We start from the raw sequence: 22,549 nt of genomic DNA, 5'->3' as shown, positions 1-22,549 counted from the left end.
GAAACGGCCTTAGTCAAAGTGATAAACGACTTGCTTATGGCTTCCGACCGTGGCTGTATATCGCTATTATTCTTACTGGATCTAACTGCAGCATTCGATACTGTAGACCATAATATTCTTTTGGACCGGTTGGAAACATTGATTGGCATTAAAGGGACAGCACTACTGTGGTTTCGTTCGTATTTAACTGATCGTTACCAGTTTGTCCATGTAAACAATGAGTCATCCATAGCCACTAAAGTAAGATATGGTGTCCCGCAGGGATCAGTGCTGGGCCCCCTACTGTTCAATCTATATATGCTACCGCTTGGTAACTGAAAAAACTGAGGTTCTTTTAATCGGTCCTAAGGAGGCCCGCAATAAGTTTGTAAACCCCAACCCTAGCGACCTCCCTACTCAATTTAAAACAGTGGTCAGAAATCTTGGTGTCCTGGTAGACTCCGACCTCTGCTTCAGTGCTCACATAAATAGCATTACCAGTACGGCATTTTATCATCTACGGAACATAGCCAAGCTTCGGAAGTTGCTGTCCTTTCAAGATGCAGAAAAACTAATACATGCCTTTATAACTTCTAGATTGGACTACTGCAATGCCCTCCTTTCGGGTTGTCCATCTGGATCCCTACATAAACTTCAGTTAGTACAAAATGCAGCTGCCAGAGTTCTAACAAAAACTAAAAAATTTGATCACATTAGCCCTATCCTGTCTTCCCTGCACTGGCTACCGGTCAAGTTTAGGATTGACTACAAATTATTACTATTGACTTACAAAACTCTGAATGGCCTTGCACCACAATATCTCAATGATCTTCTGGTCCCTTACAACCCTTCTCGCCTGCTTCGTTCACAAGGAGCAAGATATCTATTAGTTCCTAAAGTAGACAGGGCTACGGCAGGCTGCAGAGCATTCTCTTACAGAGCTTCGCAGCTGTGGAATGGTCTCCCGGCGGATGTGCGGGATTCAGGCACACTCTCACTTTTCAAGTCTAGATTAAAAACGCACTTGTATAGCTTAGCGTATAGGAAATCTAGTTCTGGTTCCAGCTAGTCCCTCACTCCCAGTCAGACTAACAGTATGAGGTGATGAGCTGGGTGGGGATCGGTGTCATTGGCTTTGGATAAACTGAGGCATCAGTGCTGTCACTCTGGCTCTACACTAGAGTGCTGATGTTCAGGGAGTCCCCATGCCTGTGTTTCCGCCTGTCTCTCCCTCTTTCTCATGCTGCTATACTCAGACCTGCCGGAGCCTAGATGAATATTGCACTCGATCATTTTGCTTGCACTGCCTCTGATTTCCTCAACTCTGGCTAATACACAATTATTCTTACTTCCTCCCTCACCCCTTCTGGGGTGTGCTCCATGGAGCACAATGTCGTTGAAGAGTTTATGCCTCTGCGGCCTGCAAGACAACTACCTCAACCTCCGGCAACTACCCTCCAACCTGCCTGCCCTTGGCTCAACACGATGCCTCGCCATCCATCCTGCGGCTGTGTGTCTATTAATCCTGCCATCGTGCATCAAGCACCACGTGCCTGCACCGGTCGGCCACTGCATTGAGACATATATTTCAACCCCTGTATTAGCTTAGTCATTTCATCTTGTCTGTATTAGCTTAGTCATATCATCTTGTTTGTTTGACTCATCTGCCGGCCCCTGGAGGATGGGCTCCCCCTTTGGGTCTGGTTCCTCCCAAGGTTTCTTCCTCTTAGGGAGTTTTTCCTTGCCACAGTTGCCTTTGGCTTACTCAATGGGGGGTCCTTACGAGGCAGAAATGTAAAGCGCATTGAGACAATGTAATGTTGTGATAATGCGCTATATAAATAAAATTGAATTGATGCGCTATATAAATAGAATTGAAAATTGAATGTCTATACCCATGGGGCCTGGTCGGGCACAGCCCGAACAAGGCACGTGGGTCCCCCTTCCAATGGGCTCACCACCCGTAGGAGGGGCCATAGGGGTCGGGTGCATTGTGAGCTGGGCAGTGGCCAAAGGCGGGGACCTTGGCGGTCCGATCCTCGGCTGCAGAAGCTAGCTCTTGGGACATGGAATGTCACCTCTCTGATGGGGAAGGAGCCTGAGCTGGTGCGCGAGGTTGTGAAATTCCGGCTAGATATGGTCGGGCTCACCTCGACGCACGGCTTGGGCTCTGGAACCAGTCTCCTTGAAGGGGGTTGGACCCTTTTCCACTCTGGAGTTGCCTGCGGGGAGAGGTGCCGAGCGGGGGTGGGCATACTTATTGCCCCCTGGCTGGGCGCCTGTACATTGGGGTTTACCGCGGTGGACAAGAGGGTAGCCTCCCTTCGCCTTCGGGTGGGGGGACGGGTTCTGACTGTTGTTTGCGCTTATGCGCCGAGCGGCAGTTCAGAGTACCCACCCTTTTTAGAGTCTCTGGAAGGGGTGTTGGAGAGCATTCCTTCTGGGGACTCTCTTGTTCTGCTAGGGGACTTCAATGCTCACGTGGGCAATGACAGTGAGACCTGGAGTGGCGTGATTGGGAGGAACGGCCCCCCCGATCTGAACCCGAGTGGTGTTCTGTTGTTGGACTTCTGCGCTCGCCACGGATTGTCCATAATGAACACCATGTTCAGGCATAAGGGTGTTCATATGTGCACTTGGCACCAGGACACCCTAGGCCGCAGTTCGATGATCGACTTTGTAGTCGTGTCGTCGGACTTGCGGCCGCATGTCTTGGACACTCGGGTGAAGAGAGGGGCGGAGCTGTCAACTGATCACTACCTGGTGGTGGGTTGGCTCCGCTGGTGGGGGAGGAAGCCGGCCAGGCCTGGCAGGCCCAAGCGTATAGTGAGGGTCTGCTGGGAACGTCTGGCTGAATCCCCTGTCAGGAGGAGTTTCAACTCCTACCTCCGGCAGAACTTTTCCCATGTCCTGGGGGAGGCGGGGGACATTGAGTCCGAATGGGCCATGTTCCGTGCCTCCATTGTGGAGGCGGCTGACCGGAGCTGTGGCCGTAAGGTAGTCGGTGCCTGTCGTGGCGGCAATCCGCGAACCCGCTGGTGGACACCAGTGGTGAGGGATGCCGTCAAGCTGAAGAAGGAGTCCTATCGGGCCTATTTAGCCTGTGGGACTCCAGAGGCAGCTGACGGGTACCGGCAGGCCAAGCGGGATGCGGCTTCGGCGGTCGCTGAGGCAAAAACTCGGGTTTGGGAGGAGTTTGGTGAGGCCATGGAAAACGACTTCCGGACGGCTTCGAGGCGATTCTGGTCCACCATCCGGCGGCTCCGGGTGGGAAAGCGGTGCAACATCAACACTGTTTATGGTGGGGATGGGGTGCTGCTGACCTCAACCCGGGACGTTTTGGGTCGGTGGAAGGAATACTTCGAAGACCTCCTCAATCCCACCGACACGCCTTCCGATGTGGAAGCAGAGTATGGGGACTTGGGTGTGGACTCCCCTATCTCGGGGGCGGAGGTCGCTGAGGTGGTTAAAAAGCTCCTCGGTGGCCGAGCCCCGGGGGTGGATGAGATCCGCCCAGAGTTCCTGAAGGCTCTGGATGCTGTAGGGCAGTCTTGGTTGACACGCATCTGCAGCATCGCGTGGACATCGGGGGCAGTGCCTCTGGACTGGCAGACCGGGGTGGTGGTCCCCCTCTTCAAGAAAGGGGACCAGAGGGTGTGCTCCAACTATAGGGGGATCACACTCCTCAGCCTCCCTGGTAAGGTCTATTCGGGGGTTCTGGAGAGGAGGGTCCGCCGGATTGTCGAACCTCGGATTCAGGAGGAGCAGTGTGGTTTTCGCCCCGGCCGTGGAACAGTGGACCAGCTCTATACTCTCCGCAGGGTTCTGGAGGGTTCATGGGAGTTTGCCCAACCAGTCTACATGTGTTTTGTGGACTTGGAGAAGGCATTCGACCGTGTCCCTCGGGCAGTCCTGTGGGGGGTGCTCCGGGAGTATGGGGTGCCGGGCTTCCTTTTAAGGGCTGTTCGGTCCCTGTATGACCGGTGCCAGAGTCTGGTCCGCATGAGCGGCAATAAGTCGGACTTGTTTCCGGTGAGGGTTGGACTCCGTCAGGGCTGTCCTTTGTCACCGATTCTGTTCATAACTTTTATGGACAGAATTTCTAGGCGCAGCCAGGGCGTTGAGGGTGTCCGGTTTGGTGACCTCAGGATTAGGTCTCTGCTTTTTGCAGATGATGTGGTCCTGTTGGCCTCATCAGACCGTGACCTTCGGCTCTCGCTGGGACAGTTCGCAGCCGAGTGTGAAGCGGCTGGGATGAGAATCAGCACCTCCAAATCCGAGACCATGGTCCTCAGCCGGAAAAGGGTAGAATGCTCTCTCCGGGTCGGGGATGGGATCCTTCCCCAAGTGGAGGAGTTTAAGTATCTCGGGGTCTTGTTCACGAGTGGGGGGACGATGGAGCGGGAGGTCGACAGGCGGATCGGTGCGGCGTCTGCAGTGATGCGGGCGCTGCATCGGTCTGTCACGGTGAAGAAGGAGCTGAGCCAAAAGGCGAAGCTCTCGATTTACCAGTCGATCTACGTTCCTACCCTCACCTATGGTCACGAGCTGTGGGTAGTGACCGAAAGAACGAGATCGCGAGTGCAAGCGGCCGAAATGAGTTTCCTCCGCAGGGTGGCTGGGCTCTCCCTTAGAGATAGGGTGAGGAGCTCGGTCATTCGGGAGGGACTCAGAGTAGAGCCGCTGCTCCTCCGCATTGAGAGGAGTCAGATGAGGTGGCTCGGGCATCTGATTAGGATGCCTCCTGGGCGCCTCCCTGGTGAGGTGTTCCGGGCATGTCCCACTGGGAGGAGGCCCCGGGGAAGACCCAGGACCCAGGACTATGTCTCTCGGCTGGCCTGGGAACGCCTCGGGATTCCCCCAGAGGAGCTGGAGGAAGTGGCCGGGGAGAGGGAAGTCTGGGTTTCCCTGCTGAGACTGCTGCCCCCGCGACCCGACCTCGGATAAGCGGGAGAAGATGGATGGATGGATGGATTATGCACTGCATGCATTGGGCTTTATTCTTACTGCAGAGAAGTAGTTCATTATGACTGTTTGTGAATTGGGACATTTCAACTTACTTTTTTAATTCCCATTTAAATTTAGTAGGAGTCGGAGTCGGTTAACTTTTTGCCGACTCCGACTCCAGGTACCCAAAATTGTCTCCGACTCCGACTCCTCGACTCCGACTCCACAGCCCTGGCTACCTCATTACCAAAACAACTTGACATCACTGAAGACACAAAAAAACATTGATGTTTTCCAAAAAATCGTTCAAGAGAATGTTGGGCCATTCATTTGTGAGCAGAAGCGCAGCTGGGTTATGCAACAAGACAGTGGTTCAAAATATACACTAGTAATTCTACATAAAATGGTTGTTATACAGTTGCATTAGCATTTTTGACTTGTATAACCAAAGCACGAACCTAAGCTCCACACATTTAATGCTCGTAAACCTACAAATTTAGAATTTCATAAAATTTTGGAGGAGGGACAGGACCTTGTGACACGTAAGTTAAACAAAGGAACAGGGAGCATTTTAATTTCACATTTATATTTCTTAAGTTAGAATGTAGCTAGTTTAATTTCAATATATTATTCTTTCAAAATGATGCCTTACCTACATAGACATGGTCACTAAACAGTAGGGATCGATAGTTCAGGTCCAGAAAGTACAAATCCAGACCGAGATTTTGTTTCAACCAGCCAGTTGAGAATAAAGAGTCACAGTCATATAGTGCTCAACTGGGTGGTTGAAACAAAACCTTGGTCTGGACTTTTACTCTCTGGACCTGAACTATCCACCTTTGCTAAATGGTAATATATGTCTATTAATTAAAATGCAATTCTAAAATATTTAAAGAAATATATCTTTATAAATTACTATGTAATATTAACTTGATGATAGGCATGACTTTCATATCCTTCTTGAATCGTTCCTGTCCTCTGCAGTTGCATACAAAACAATCAAGAGCAAGGTTTCTCAACCCAGTCCTCGGGGACCACCAGACGGTCCACGTTTTTGCTCTCTCCCAATTGGCAGGGAATTGGGAGAGAGCAAAAACGTGGACCGTCTGGTGGTCCCGGAGGACCGGGTTGAGAAACCCTGATCAAGAGAACATTTAAGACAAATTGAGATATTTGATCAGAGGGTGACTGGACTTATACTGCGGAAGTGTTACTATGAAGCAGGGTGCAAACAATAAACTAGTTACCAGCAGATAGACATCAGTATAATAGTTTGTAACCAGCTGTAGAAATGGTGTCTACTATGACAGAAATTAAAGTTAAACATTTCACTCTTTAAATGACACTCTTCCTAATGCTGGCAGCTGTTTATTATAAATGCAACTTTTTACAGAAAAAAGGCACTGCTTAAGTCAAATTTTTAGACTTTTCCTCCTTCCATTCTTAATGCGAAGCAAGCTTCAGGAAGAAAAAAAATCTATTTGCCATTTTCCCACTCACCTACAGGCCTGACAGCAATAATTGTCTTGCAGATACTTGTCTCTGAGGCCAGATTCCCAGGGCCTTCTTTTCATAATAAGCAGTATGCATGCCTTCCACATACACAGCAGAGATTAGAAATGGCTTCTTCTGACCTTAGGTTTTGGGTAAGACACTAGGGAGAGGTGCAATGGCTGGTGCCTTTTTACTCTGCGAAAAGTAAATGGTATCTTATACTGCAGTACTGCCAGTTGAATAAGATATTACATCATATGTAATATATTCTCAGAATCTTGATTACTGAAGAATTTACACTTCTTGCACATTACAAATTATAACTAACTTACAAAACACCCCAGCAGAACATTCCAACCATGGATCATATGGAGTGTGAGATTTCTGCTTATGGGAACTCATACTCTATATATATATGTGGAAAGGTGATTTAAGCAATTTTGAGGGTGGCATGGTTGTTGGTGCCAGACGGGCCGGTCTGAGTATTTCACAATCTGCTCAGTTACTGGGATTTTCACGCACAACCATTTCTAGGGTTTACAAAGAATGGTGTGCAAAGGGAAAAACATCCAGTCGTAACATCCACGTAGAATTAAGGCAATTCTGAAGGCGAAAGGGGGTCAAACACCGTATTAGTATGGTGTTCCTAATAATCCTTTAGGTGAGTGTATATATATATAAAATGTGTGTGTGTGTGCGCAATATATAGGGTTCAACTTCACACCAACTTAAAAAACTCAAATTACAAATAAACTCAAGCACTTTTGGTCAATAAAATAAAATCAAATAAAGCTGGTGTTGCCTGTTAAGATTTATATTATTGAGATTAATTTAATCCTCAGGGAGAATGGTTAAGTAATACTGGATTCCAAATTTCAAAAATGTTTTTGACTGACCATCTAGGAGAGTATTTGATTTTCTCCATCTTGAGAAGAAGTGTAAGGTCTTAGCCAGAGTGACACTTTTGGTGGGTCTGTTAGTTTCCAATTTAACAAGATTCTTCTTTCAGCTGTAGTAGAGCAAAAACTAGAGTATCTTTTATTTTGTTAGTTATTAAAATACTACTCTAAAAATGGCCAGCTTAATGCTAGGTTGAATCTGTAAGTTGTCTGCTTCAGACAGAGTTTTAAACACCATAAGCCAAAAGAATGTAAGCTTATAGGGCACTCCCAGAACATGTGGACCAAGTTGGCCTTGTGAGAGTGACATCTATTACAAATTTCACCTACATCAGAATAGGTACAGTGAACAACATTAAATTGGATTAATCTCAATCAAGTGCTGGATGTTGTCCCATTAATTGTGAATAAAGCACTTTCCCAACCAAGTACAGTCCGGTATTGCCCCTCTGAGTTCCTCTGTTCATTTAGATCTAATCTTATCTACTGCCATTTTAAGGGCCATTATAATCACATAGATTTTGGAAATAAAACTCCTTGAATGTACCAGGGTTGCTGGAATAGCATATATTCCTGATTTTGGTAAATCCAGAAAAATTGTGCTGTGCGTAAAGTGAATAAAGTGACTAATTTGGAATAAATGAGAACTTACAAGCTTATGTTTACAGTATTAGACAAAAAAAATGAAAGCTGGCAAAAGTCCTATTATTATAAAGATCTTTAAGTTGCTGAAGCCCAATATCTGCCATTCCTCAAAGACGGAGTCTAATCTAGCAGGAAGAAACATGCGATTATTACAGATAGGTCTTGTAAGGAGAGATCTATCAATATAAAATTTTGTCTAAATTTTGTCCAAGTCCTGAGTTTTGTAGAGATAATTGGACATGAGGTGTGCTGGAGGAAGTTTGGTTTGATTAAAGCCAAAAGGGATGAAGACCAATAAGAATTTGATTACAGTTTGCACCAATCCATCTCTGCAGTCTGTGTACAGTATATAATTTCTCGTATGTTACCAGCCCAGTAATAATACATAAGATTAGTCAGGGCCAGCCCTCCCTGCGATTTCTGTCTTTGAAGAAATTCTTTAGGATTCCTACCATTCCATAAGAATGATGATAATATTTTATCTACCTTTTTTAAAAAAAAGCTTTGGAAAGAAAGGACAACAAGAACAATTAGAGGATCCCATTTTTTTCTTTGTGCACCTGCTCAATACATCTATGGCCACCACTGAGTAAATTAAAAGGATTTTCACACTGGCCCAGCCACATGAGGTTAAATTACATGTAATTGCCTTTACTTAATTCAGCTGTCCCTGAAGTCCCACTGACTGTGGCACTCCCCGCAGACACACGTTCATCACTAAGGAACCATAAATAGTATCTATTTAAATAATATTTAAAAAATCTCGTAAAATATGAGCTACATGAACAAACAAATATGAACAAATGAAAAAACAAATAAAATGACAATGAATGAACGCCTTGGGAGTTTCTATGTTTTTTTGTGTGTTTGTGTAATATGGATTAGGTGAATTTGTTTCTTATTCACATCACCCTGAATTAGTAGTTTTGAAATGATTAGATGGATGGATGGATCAAGCGGTTCAAGTCAAGTAAGGCGGGCTTTAATGTCATACCATCCATATGCAGCTATATGCGCTGCTTTATTTGGCTAAAAACAGGTGACACAAAATAATATTCCCCCCGGACCACAATGCAACGTACAAACAGTGGCAACAAACAGTAAACGAGAAGGGGAGAGCTTTCACAGCACTTTAGGTGCAAAATGTTAATCTTGCAGTTGAAATTTAACAGCTGTACATGAAGTCAGCAAAAGACAATAAAAACTAAAAATTCCAAAAACGTTGTATTTTGTTTTGTTACTTATGGTTAAGGTTAGGGCTGGGTAGGGGTTAAGGTTGTCATACTTGAGATTAGGGTTTTGTCCATAGAAATGGTGTCTGTGTGTGTGTGTGTGTGTGTGTATGTGTATGTATTCAGTACGGATGGAATAAACACAACAGAAAAAAAGAATAAAAAGCTAAAAATATTGGTATCAGATTTCAGTGTGGACAGAAAAACAGTCAGAGACAAAAAATCACAGGTATTCTGCTGCTCCCTTTGTCAGGTTGATTTCACAATTTCAGTTTAGGGTATTGGGGGCACTATAGGGAATAAGGGAGTGTGAACTGAATATTGATTGATAATTGCAATAACCTGAATTTCTCTCCTTTCCTGTCTTCAAACACAAATGTTACATTTCAAAACAGGTGGCATTTTATCCATTTTATCTGTATGCCTTTTAATTTCCACTGTTTGGAAAGTGCAGAAAGATATAATTATACGTGTGACAGGTGTGGATATTTTAAATATATGCATAATATGCATATAGTGTAGGAAATGGGCTCAGTGGGTAATGTTGGGTTTATGATTTCAATCAATCTGCATGTGTGTGTGCACGAGAAAGAGAGAGAGCGCAAGAGAGAGGGAGACAGTTTGTTTTGCCTCAATGTTTTCGGATGCCCTGTATTTGGACTCTACTATACCAGCCTGCTATTGATATATTACGGGAGTCAATTAATTTCCTTATTCATAAATAATCGTTTAAACTGAGTAACTGATCAAGTAATGTGATCATGATCACATATTCAATCATGTTGTAATTTGTTGAAATTGGACTGTGATTATGTTCACCTACAGGAAAAAAAATATGTATATCGCTGGTCAGATACATTAATCAAACAAATAAGGCAGCAGCTTGCTATTGCTAAAATTGCTTTTTTAGGTCTATATCTGAAAAGATGTTATGCTTTTATCAGTAACTTGTCAATAGGGTTTTCAGGCATTTAGAAAAAAGGTCCCACAAACAGAAAGAAAGCAAGAATTCCATCTATGTATTTTCTGAAACCACTTCTCCTATTCAGGGTTGCGGGGGGTCTGGAGCCTAAGAGTGGAAGACTTAAGAAATGAAATTTTGTACTGCAATTACATCAGCTTTAAAAATGGCGACAGTTATTTCCATTATTTTCACATTTTGTTGGAATGCCATGGAGATTGTCACCTTTCAGGAGGTATTAATTATTTTTCAGAAAGAGGAGGAATAGAAAAGTAAGAATATATATATATATATATACTCAGCAAAAAAAGAAACGTCCCTTTTTCAGGACTGTGTATTTCAACAATAATGTTGTAAAAATCCAAATAACTTTACAGATCTTCATTGTAAAGGGTCTAAACAATGTTTTCCATGCATGTTCAATTAACCATAATCAATTAATTAACATGCACATCCGAATATCACACCTACGTGACAGGTACAGGATGGCCACAACAACTGCCCGAGTCACACCAGGAACACACAAGCCCTCAGTCCAGCCTCTCTCAGCCTATTGCGGACAGTCTGAGCACTGATGGAGGGCTTGTGTGTTCCTGGTGTGACTCGGGCAGTTGTTGTGGCCATCCTGTACCTGTCACGCAGGTGTGATATTCGGATGTACCGATCCTGTGCAGATGTTGTTACACGTGGTCTTCCACTGCGAGGATGATCAGCTGTCCTTCCTGTCTCCCTGTAGCGCTGTCTTAGGCGTCTCACAGTGCGGACATGGCAATTTATTGCCCTAGCCACATCAGCAGTCCTCATGCCTCCCTGCAACATGCCTAATGCACGTTCACGCAGATGAGCAGGGACCCTGGGCATCTTTCTTTGGGTGTTTTTCACAGTCGGTAGACAAGTCTCTTTAGTGTCCTGCGTTTTTAGAACTGTGACTTCAAATGCCTACTTTCTGTAAGCTGTTAAGGTCTTAACGACCATTCCACAGGTGCATGTTAATTAATTGATTATGGTAGCCTAGACGGCTATGGTGTAACACCGCAAGATTTCGACGAGAACCACGGCAGTATTGAACATGGCGGCGCGAAGCTGATTACAAACATTTCACTCAACGGTTCTTTCTTCGCCAGCTCATATAGACAGCTTTAAAGGTAATAAAAACATAGTTTGGTTGTATCGATAAGAACTTTAGCACCCTGGAGCACAGTGAAGACCTGAACGACTTAGAGAAGTTTATTGACGAGTGTTTCGAGCGGATTACTATGGGGAAAACAGACAAGACATCGACTCCCTCCAGCAGTAAAAGAGAAGTCGCCCCGAAGATTCCCCAGAAGCGGCTTCTCCAAGAACCAACGACATGACGGACATTTTGGAGTCGATAGATAAAAAACTATCTAGCTTAGACGCGCGTCTGTCGCTAATGGAAATTCTCCACAAAGAGTTTCAGGCTTTGCGCGAGTCAGTGGAGTTCAGCCAGCATCAGGTGGAAACACTCGCTGCGGAAAATGCGACACTCAGGGAATCGGTTAAAACCCTCACAGATGGAATGACACACCTTGCAGAAGAAAATAAAAAAATAAAAGAAACTGTCATTGACCTCCAGGCCCGCAGTATGAGAGACAACTTAGTATTTTCAGGCATCCCGGAGAAAGCAGACGAAGACCCAGAAACAATGGTAAAAGAGTTCATTCACACTCACCTAAAACTTCCGGAGGACACAGTGAAAACTATCAACTTCCATCGCGTACACCGTCTAGGAACGAGGCGACCCGACGGACGCAGACCCAGACCTATCGTGGCCAAATTCGAGCACTTAGTTTAAACAGAAAGAACTGGTAAAAAGCCGCGGTCGGGAATTGAAAGGAACGGACTTCAGCATCAACGATCAGTTTCCGAAGGAGATCTTGGAGAGAAGAAAGATCCTGTTCCCGATATGAAAAAAGTTCATCGAAGGAGGCTCCCGTGCTGTCATCGCGGTCGACAAGCTGTACGTCGGAGGACGGCTCTATCGCGACCGGAATTCCACTCCCTGGCTGTTCTGAATCTGCAACAGGTGATCTGTATCCACACCGACCTTTTTTCTTTATTCCTTCCTTTTTACTCATTTTCTCATCAGCACAATGGTTTTACAGATATGTCTACATAGGATATTTTTTGCCGGTTTAATAAGCAAAAGGTATCGTCGTTATCTCTATGCTTTTTTTATTATTTTTGTTTTTTTTTCCTCTTTTTTTTCTATGTTGATTGTTGTTATTCTGGAATGTTTTTTGGGGACCTGCACTGTTTTAGTTCACGTAAATATCTTCCCATGTCTTTTCTCTTCTTTTTCTGTTATCTATCTATTATCTCAAATTTTGCCATTTGCTTAATACACAGCATTAATACTGACACAATGTTTACTCAGTACCAACACACACACAAACATAAAACCCAGATATATACATGTCCATCACAGACACATAGGACAGATACAAACATACAGGTCATGCACAACACACACACACACACCTTTAGCGAACGTCAAACAACTTAACAGTTAATATAAACATGACCACACTGAAATTTGTCACATGGAATGTACGTCGAATTGGTTCCAGGGAAAAGAGGATAAAAATTGCAAATCGGTTAAGAGATCTGCAGGCAGACATTGTCCTCCTTCAGGAGACTCATATGGCCAAAACATCTGAACATATACTTCCCACAGTACCCTCACATGTACTCAGCCTGCTACAATTCAAAACAAAGAGGCGTAACCCTATTGATTAATAAAAGTATACACTTCACTGTTAACAATACTACAGTATAACAGATACAGAAGGTAGATTTATTATACTTAATTTATCTATTCAAAATATGGATTTCTGCATTGCTAGTGTTTATGGACCAAATGTTGATGACCCCTCCTTTTTTCATACTTTCTTCATTTCACTTTCTGTTCATTCGGACTCCACACTTATAATAGGAGGAGACTTCAACTTGGTATTGAACCCAGAAACTGACAGGCTCAGCACGGCCATGAGTCAACGGAACTGGCAGTCTGCAGATACTCTTAGACAATACATGAATGATTTTGGTCTTTGCGATGCCTGGCGGTCACATGTAGTGGAAAATTACCACCAAGCATGATGTCTGATGGTTACTAAGGAAGTTAGGCTGCAAAATAAGGTTGCTATGATAGAAGAAACAGATGCAAGAGACTGGGGAGGGGTTTTAGACCTTACCCATGTTAAGCTAGACAAGAGATGAATTTTTATTCTATATATGGTAAATATAAGATGCTTGTGCTAGACGAAAAGCTTGTCCTGAGCATAGAATGTGCAAAAGCAGACATGGGTCTTCCGGTTGTGGTTGCAGAGAAAGGTCATTTGTCTGTCAGTATAAAATGAAAGCAACTGCGTCTGCTATTTGGAGAACTTCTCAGAACTGTCTGTGGAGAGTCTCCCCGAGCTCGCATAGAAAGATATCTCAATAAATGAAACCAAGCTAAACCATTGGACTCATCTGTTACTTCCTACCTCCAAATTTCCATAACAGACTTGGGGGCTCGTCCGGGATTCGGTTGCACGGGGACCGCCAGGACCTTCAGAAGGACGCGAGTCCTAGAAGGACGACGAGGTACCCGTCTGGAGTCGAGGACAGAGAATTTTAGCCTGACCCATCACAGTTCCTGAGGCCTGCGGTCCCCCGTCACTCCGACCGGACTAAAAGGTAGGACAAATTTTGTGGAATAGAAAATTTGTTGCGGTATCTTTCTGAAGGTAAAGGCCTCACGTTCGACTGGGAGAGTCGTAAAATAACCAAGTTCGACTGGGAGAGTCGTAAAATAACCAAGTTCGACTGGGAGAGTCGTAAAATAACCAAGTTCGACTGGGAGAGTCGTAAAATAACCAGTTTCGACTGAGAGAGTCGTAAAATATCTGTATCACGTCCAGCGAGATGTGAAATGTGTTTTGTCTGCAAACTAGATAAAATAAGATTGTATGAATGTAACGTGCACGGTATGAATGTGTAAGGTTTGTGGTTTGGATGAGTGTGCCGAGTGTGAAATTAGAAACCTGACAAGTTAAGAATATCAAATAAATGAGCTCATAAGTATTATTAAAAAATAATAATAATAATAAAATAAATAAAAATAAAATTATAATTAAGCAGAAATTAAGGTGTAAAAGGTTCCGCAAACATATAGTTTAACGGAGAGGCTGAGACAAAGACCTCCGTGTACTGTAGATTATCCCCACGACTGCTTTGTCCCTATTATCAGAACTGCACCCCGAATTGAGATTTATGTTACTGGGATGTGCATTTGGGATACATAAATTATACAAATATAATTGTTTTGTGATAAGTCTTTTGTAAAAGTCTGCATTGTTGCAATGAAGAACTTGCTTTGCAAAATAACACAGGCATAGAAGTTTTCTACTGTGTGACGATTTTAATATATATATATATATATATATATATATATATATATATATATTCTTTCCCTGCAAAGAAAACAAGTTTACCTTTTCTCTTTTTCTTTATGCAAAGAAGACTGGCTTGTCTAACATATTCTGTGCATGTTTGTTAAGTAACCTATCTTAAAAAAAAAAAAAAAATCAGTACTGAAAGTCTGGTGCGACAAAATGGGAAATAGCAGTAGCAAGTCAAATTGGGCTCCTGATCCGGCTTATGATCCGGAAGGTGAAACAGCATTTGAAAGGGAAATGCGAAAACGTGATAAGGGAAATAAGGGTTTACTACGGGGTAAAACATGTAGGGAAGCAGTAGAGGAAAGAACTGGAAAGGACTTTTCAGAGATGTTTGGAAATGTGGGAAAATGTGGCAAGACAGATCGAAATAGAGGCTGAGAGACGCAAGAATGAGGGAATCATGAAAAAAAAATAGGCAAGGAAACAGCAAAGGCAGTCCAAGCACAACAAAGTCTGAATATGTTGTTAAAAGAGAAAGAAGATAGAGGCAAAGGCAGTGCGTCTGTCGTGCGAAAAAATGAAAGCGGAAGACAGCTGCATCTACCCACCCCTCCCTTCAGCGCCGCCAGCTCCCCCTGCTCAGGAAATCCTGCCACCACCAGCGAGACAGGATCCGCCCCCTGCATACTCGCCAGCGCAAGCCACAAGAGCTGCAGATTCGGCAGAAGATGAAGAAGATACTCCTCCTCGAAGGAGTGAGCGTATTCAACAACGCATGCAACAGCCTCCGACTGAAGAGCAAAGGGCACCTGTTGGAGTGCCAAGACAGTTCCCCTTGGTGGAAATGCCAAACCCCAGAGACGACGGGATGGTACAGGTGCAGAGGAACTGGGATCTAAGTGAACTGAAGGAGGTGGTCAACAGTCTGCCAGACCCAAACCAAGTGGGAGGGGCCCCCACCCCAGTGGGGTGCAGATGGCCCACAATGAAGAGGCGAGGGGACTGAGGGACCAGGAAACGGCCAGTTTCTGTCCCTCACAGAGACATCAAGGGAGGACCCCACGATAACCCTCGAGATTGACAATCATGCTGTTGTCTTCTTAGTGGACACAGGAGCTACCAAGTCCACAGTGAAAGACACAGACCTCCCTGGAGTCCCTAAGTCTGGAAATCATGTGACAGTTGTGGGGTCCTCTGGCCTACCCCACACCTTGTTAGAGACTGTTCCGTTATCCATTGCCACAAGGTCCGGTCCTGTCCATCACGCCTTCCTGTTGAATAACCACTGTCCAGTTAACCTTTTAGGCAGAGACCTACTATGTAAACTGCAATGCAAAATTGATTTGGACGAGAGGGGAGTCCACCTGACCTCTCCCCCACTTGGATTGTATGTCTCCCAAGAAAGCAAGCCATGCTACGCCGCATGGGTCCTCACTGATAACACCATTGGTCGAGACAAGGTGCCACACTCACTTGAACAACCCCCCATCCTCCATTGCACGGCTCTCTATAGTTCACACTGCGACCATGAGATAAGGGAATGGATGATGTTCTTCCTGGAAGAACAGAAACCCCCTGAGACCGTGTTAATGAAGTTTCTGTATGTAAGCGCGTCCATGGCCGGCATGTCTGTCCAGCTCAACCAAGATCAAAGTACATGGATCTTCGATCATCATATGCCCCATGTGTCACTGGGAAAAACTGACGCCCACCAATGGAAAGACCTAGGCCCATGGATCAAAGACTGTGAAGAGAGACAAGACTGGATTCAAGTCGAGGATGGCCGAAGTATTACTACTGATGGAACCATTCAAAGACATACCATCTCCCTCACAGTAGATGTCAGGAGAGAAGCGTTCCTCTCTGAAGAACATCGCCAGACCACGAACCTACCAGCCCCACCAACTGAACCTGAGTGGCTGTCTGAGATACCAGAAACCCTATGGGCAAGTGGCAAGAATGACTTTGGGAGAATCTGTACCGCGGCACCACTGCAAGTCCAGCCAAAGTCCAACCACAGACCAGTAAAAGCTCAGTACCCACTCTCACCTGAGGCAGAGAAGGGTATCACCATGGTGCACCAAGAACTGGTACAAAAGGGGGCTCTGAAGGAAATTCCCTACTCCCCCGTTAATTCTCCGATCCTGCCTGTGAGGAAGGCAGATGGATCCTGGCGGTTTGTACAGGACCTGAGGGGGGGTGAATGACGCCATACATCCCCGTGCACCTATTGTTCCTAATCCAGTAACTATCCTATCATCCATACCACCTCAGGCTCAGTGGTTTTCTGTTATTGATCTAGCAAATGCATTTTTCTCTATCCCTGTTCACCCAGACTCACAGTACTGGTTTGCGCACACCTTTAGAGGCAAGCGTTATACGTGGACAGTGATGCCCCAGGGGTACACTGAGTCACCTAGCGTTTATGCTCAAGAATTAGGAAAGAACTTAGAGGGGTTCAAGCCCCCGGGCGGGGGCACCCTAATTCAATATGTAGATGACCTGCTGTTGTGTTCCACCACTAGGCAGAGTTGTGAGCAAGATACCAAAGCGCTGTTGCTGTTTCTAGCCCAAAATGGCCATAAAGCCTCAAAGGCAAAACTGCAGTTAGTCAAACAAGAGGTTCAATATCTCGGACATGTCCTCAATCACCTAGGCAGACGCCTAGGTCTAAAACGGGTGGAAGGGATTCGCAAGGCCCCCATCCCAGATACTAAAAGGCAATTGATGAAATGGATGGGAATGGTCGGCTACTGCCGTCCCTGGATCCAGGATTTTGCTGAAAGATCCCAACCTTTACTAGACCTTATGCATGGGGGACAAGGACTTAGACCTAATGACAGACTGGACTGGACGACTAAGGCTGAGACGGCGTTCTCTGACCTTAAACAAGCGCTATGCGATGCGCCCGCTTTAGGAGTACCAAATTTTTCCAAGCCATTTCAATTGTATGTGGATGAATGGCATGGTTTCATGACCGCCGTCCTTGGCCAGATTCATGGTGACAGGTTGCGCCCCATTGTGTATTATTCTAAACGTCTGGACACGGTGGCCAGCTCTCTGCCAGCCTGCCTCAGAGCTGTGGCAGCCACTGCGGAGGCAGTCCTCATGTCTGCAGATTTAGTCCAAATGCATCCCCTTGTGGTGCACACCTCGCATGCTGTGCATGCCCTGATAACGCAGGCTAAAACATCTCACCTTACCACTGCACGTCTGATTCACTACCAAAACATCCTGCTTACTCTCTCCAATGTGACCCTCCAAAGGTGTTCCACAATAAACCCGGCCACACTTCTTCCCACTGAAATGGAAGGTTCCCCTCATGACTGTGTTGAGGTTGCTCAATCCCTCGCTAAGCCTAGATCAGACCTGGGTGAAGACCCATTGCCAAATTCTGGGTTCATTTTTGTGGATGGGTGCTCCCTTAGGCTCCCTGATGGGAGCCCATCTACCTCTTACGCTGTGGTTGCGTCAGAGGGCCAATTGCTGTCTGGAGGTAAGTTACCGTCCACCTGGTCAGCACAGGCTGCAGAGCTGTTCGCCCTAGCCCAGGCCTGCCGCCAGTTCGCAGGTGAGGATGTCACGATATTCACAGATTCCAGGTATGCGTTCGGGGTATGCCATAACCATGGAGCCCTCTGGAAACAGAGGGGCTTCCTCACCAGCACAGGTAAACCAATACAGCACCATGAGTTAGTCCGAGACCTCCTTTCTGCCATCCAACTGCCTCACTCCATTGCTGTGGTTAAGTGTAAGGCTCACACGGGGTGCTCTGACCCGGTCAGCATTGGTAACTCCTGGGCCGATTGGTGGGCTAAGAGGGCAGCCCTACACACTGATGCCCCAGTGGCGCTCATGCCTTCACGGGTATTACATGACACTCACACCCTCCTTGATGTCCAGTCGGGTGTGACAGAGGGGGAACTGGGTAAGTGGAAGAAAGATGGTGTGAAAGGGCCAGATGGGCTATGGAGACAGAGGGAGACGCAGTTACCATTCATTCCAAAATCGGCATATCCGGGCCTAGCCCGAATGACACATGGATTAGACCATGCTTCAAAAACGGCCATGGTAGAAATGCTGGCCAAAAGGTGGGCTGCACCAGGTTTTTCCGCCTATGCCCAAGAATTCGTAAAGAGATGCTGCCTGTGTGCCCAACACAATGTTGGAAGGCCAGTATCTGTTACACAATCAGTAACGAAACCTTCAGAAGGTCCGTTTCGGCATTTACAAATGGACTTCATTGAGCTCACCCCATGTAGGGGATACAAGTACTGTCTAGTGATCATAGATCTATTCTCCAGGTGGCCGGAAGTTTTTCCATGTCGCAGAGCAGATGCCCTGTCAGTTGCAAAGAACCTCCTTCGGGAGATACTACCTAGGTGGGGAGTACCAGGAAAATTAACTACGGATAATGGCTCCCATTTTGCAAATCAAGTCATTCGTCACCTAGGTCAGTGGCTGGGGATTGATCTAAAGCACTACTGTGCTTACCACCCGCAGAGTGGTGGAATAGTGGAAAGAGCAAACCAGACAATTAAAGTAAAATTGGCAAAACTGTGTGCTGAAACTGGACTTGACTGGGTGACTGCTTTACCTCTTGTTCTCACGGCCATGAGGGGAAGAACACATAGTGGAACGGGGTTAGCCCCATTTGAGGTGCTCACCGGGAGACCAATGCCGCTCCCATACCCGGGAGGCACGCTCACGTTAGAAACTGTTGATGGCGATTTACTACCCTATGTGTCTAGTTTACAGATTTCCTTGAAGAGGATCCATAGCCAGATCAGGGCTGCTCAGGTCGGACCGGAGCCAAATCAGCCAGAGACCATAGGACCAGGAGAGTGGATCCTGATCAAGGACCTGCGCCGGAAGCATTGGCATCAACCGAGGTGGCGGGGACCATACCAAGTCCTTCTCTCTACACCTAACGCCGTGAAGGTCGACGGTATCTCCTCCTGGGTCCATCAGTCGCACTGCAAGAGATCTTTAGTCCTCCTGAAAGACTATGATTTGGAGACGTAGATTGGGGTATTGGGCCCCAGCTATAAGCATTATTATTGGTTTTGTAATTTTGTGTTCTATCATTGCTTATGTAGGGTATATGTATAATCATGTGAATCTAACGGAAAGCAGAGATGATAAAAAGGGTGTAGGAACAAAAACGTATCATATGCCTCAACTGAATTCGTATTGGCAATTTGCTAATTTCTCGGTGATGCAACAAAACATTTCTGGCCATTGTTTGGTATGCACCTTGATTCCTCACTAATGACCACCCAAAATAGATTAGCCCTAGACATACTGCTAGCCAAGGAAGGAGGAGTTTGCGCTATGGTTGGGGACCATTGCTGCATGTACATTCCCCCAAATGACGAGGACAACGGAAATTTGTCACAGGCCATCGCCAAAATGCATGAGGTCGCCCATGCGCTGTACAGTCAGGAGTCTCATGATAATGGCATATGGCCATGGCCCCTGAATGTGTTCCAGGCATGGTTTGGGAAGTGGACCTTGATTATCCTCTCTGCTCTCCCTATTGTTTTATTGCTTGTCTGTGTGTGCTTATTTGTTCCATGCTGTATACCATGTTGTTCTACTATGGCTCAATTTCATCAACGGGCGTCACATCATCAGATGGTACGGCTTATGCAGGATGTTCCACCACAGAGGAAGAAGCAGCAGACAGCACGTTCTGCTGCCTCTCATGCCCAGCTGGAATGGACTGCTCCTGGGAACCCTTACTCCTCGGACGAGGATGACGTCAGTGTGTGATACAAGAATGATTTTGTATCAAAGGGGGGAATGTAGTGGAAAATTACCACCAAGCATGATGTCTGATGGTTACTAAGGAAGTTAGGCTGCAAAATAAGGTTGCTATGATAGAAGAAACAGATGCAAGAGACTGGGGAGGGGTTTTAGACCTTACCCATGTTAAGCTAGACAAGAGATGAATTTTTATTCTATATATGGTAAATATAAGATGCTTGTGCTAGACGAAAAGCTTGTCCTGAGCATAGAATGTGCAAAAGCAGACATGGGTCTTCCGGTTGTGGTTGCAGAGAAAGGTCATTTGTCTGTCAGTATAAAATGAAAGCAACTGCGTCTGCTATTTGGAGAACTTCTCAGAACTGTCTGTGGAGAGTCTCCCCGAGCTCGCATAGAAAGATATCTCAATAAATGAAACCAAGCTAAACCATTGGACTCATCTGTTACTTCCTACCTCCAAATTTCCATAACACACATCATCCCACTTCCAGGGCTTACACCTTCTTCTCACCAGTACACTACTCACACTCTCGCTTAGATCACTTCCTAATTAGCAGCTCAATGATGAGGAACATCACAGAAAACCAGATACACTCCATCGTTATCAGTGATCACGCACCGGTGTCTCTCTTGCTAGCAAAGGAAAGAGTCACACCACCAAGTAGGAACTGGAGATTCAACACATCCTTACTTAAAGAACAAGATTTTATTAATTATTTCAAAAATGAGTGGGCAACATATTTGGATAACAATGACCTACCAGAAGTCTCACCATGTATTCTCTGGGAAGCAGGAAAGGCAGTAATGAGAGGAAAAATAATATCTTACTGTACACATAGAAAAAATAAAGAAAAAACATATGTAGCAGAATTAGAACAGAAGATTAAATCGCTAGAAACAGCATATTCTTCCTCGCCGCAGGAGCATATACTTACCAACCTGAGAAAACTAAAATTAGAATTTAATGATTTAAATAATAAGAAGACACAATTTCTGGTAAACAGATTGCATTTGGAAAACTTTGAACAAGGCAATAAATCTGGGAAATTCCTTGCTAATCAGTTCAAACTCAATAAAGAAAAAACAACAATCTCTTCTATTAAAGACTCGACCGGGAATGTAACTCATGATCCCAAACAAATTAATAAATCATTTAAAGAATTTTATAAAGCTTTATACTCATCACAGAATAATCCATCTGATAATGACATCAACAATTTTCTTAGCAATATAAATCTGCCAAAACTAAATGATGAACAAATCAGGGTTCTAGACGCTACTCTATCAATATCTGAATTCAATGAAGCCATACAATTTCTACCAAATAATAAAGCTCCAGGTCCAGATGGTTATAGACGGGAACAAAAACAATTCAAAATTCCTATTTGAATCCGTGGCTAGGTTAACACAGAATTCTCCATTAAACTCGCAAGTCCCACAATCTCTTAAGAGTAATGACTTTATTACATTCTTTAATGGTAAAATAACTAAGATTAGACAGACCATCCAGTGCACATCCTTAGCTACCTATGACTGCCAGACTCCTGCTAGTCTTATGCCTATCAATAATGAGACTTTTGAATCTTTCATTCCTATAAAACACCCAGAACTCCTAGGCTTAATATCCTCCTGTAAATCCTCTACAAGCCTCATAGACCCAATTCCTACAAAATTTTTCAAGGAAATCGCACCACAGATTAGCAATACCCTGTTAAATGTGTTAAACTCTTCTCTTAAGCTTGGATATGTTCCTAAACCTTTTAAATTGGCTGTTATTAGACCCGTTCTAAAGAAACCAAATCTTGACCCTAGTGTTTTAGGAAACTATAGACCAATCTCAAATCTTCCTTTCATTTCAAAGATCATGGAAAAGGTTGTAGTTCGTCAGTTGTCTACTTTCCTACAAAAAAATAATAATAATGAATTATATCAGTCTGGCTTTAGACCAAAGCATAGCACAGAAACTGCTCTAGTCAAAGTAATGAATGATTTACTTATGGCTTCTGACCGTGGCTTGATATCGCTGTTGGTATTACTGGATTTAACTGCAGCATTTGATACTGTGGACCATAATATCCTCTTGGACCGGTTAGAAGGTGTAGTTGGCATTACAGGGACAGCACTCTCTTGGTTCCGCTCATATTTAACTGATCGCTATCAGTATGCACATGTGAACAACGAATCATCCAAGGCCACCAAAGTCACATACGGTGTCCC

The 22,549-nt window shown here is 44.9% G+C and overlaps 1 protein-coding gene across 1 annotated transcript; it reads left to right on the top strand.

The window, feature by feature from the left end:
- The first annotated feature begins 14,277 nt into the window (after positions 1 to 14,277).
- LOC140578140 (protein NYNRIN-like) lies at positions 14,278 to 20,759 on the top strand. Its single transcript, XM_072698077.1, has 2 exons — positions 14,278 to 19,455; positions 20,234 to 20,759. The coding sequence occupies exons 1-2, from the start codon at positions 16,955 to 16,957 to the stop codon at positions 20,412 to 20,414; spliced, it is 2,682 nt and encodes an 893-aa protein (XP_072554178.1). The 5' UTR covers positions 14,278 to 16,954; the 3' UTR covers positions 20,415 to 20,759.
- Positions 20,760 to 22,549: the final 1,790 nt, after the last annotated feature.

The sequence above is a fragment of the Paramormyrops kingsleyae genome, chromosome 13 (assembly GCF_048594095.1).
Source record: "Paramormyrops kingsleyae isolate MSU_618 chromosome 13, PKINGS_0.4, whole genome shotgun sequence".
In the NCBI taxonomy this organism is placed as follows: domain Eukaryota; kingdom Metazoa; phylum Chordata; class Actinopteri; order Osteoglossiformes; family Mormyridae; genus Paramormyrops; species Paramormyrops kingsleyae.
The sequence above is the reverse complement of the archived record's forward strand: the minus strand, read 5'-3'. Positions and strand labels throughout refer to the sequence as shown.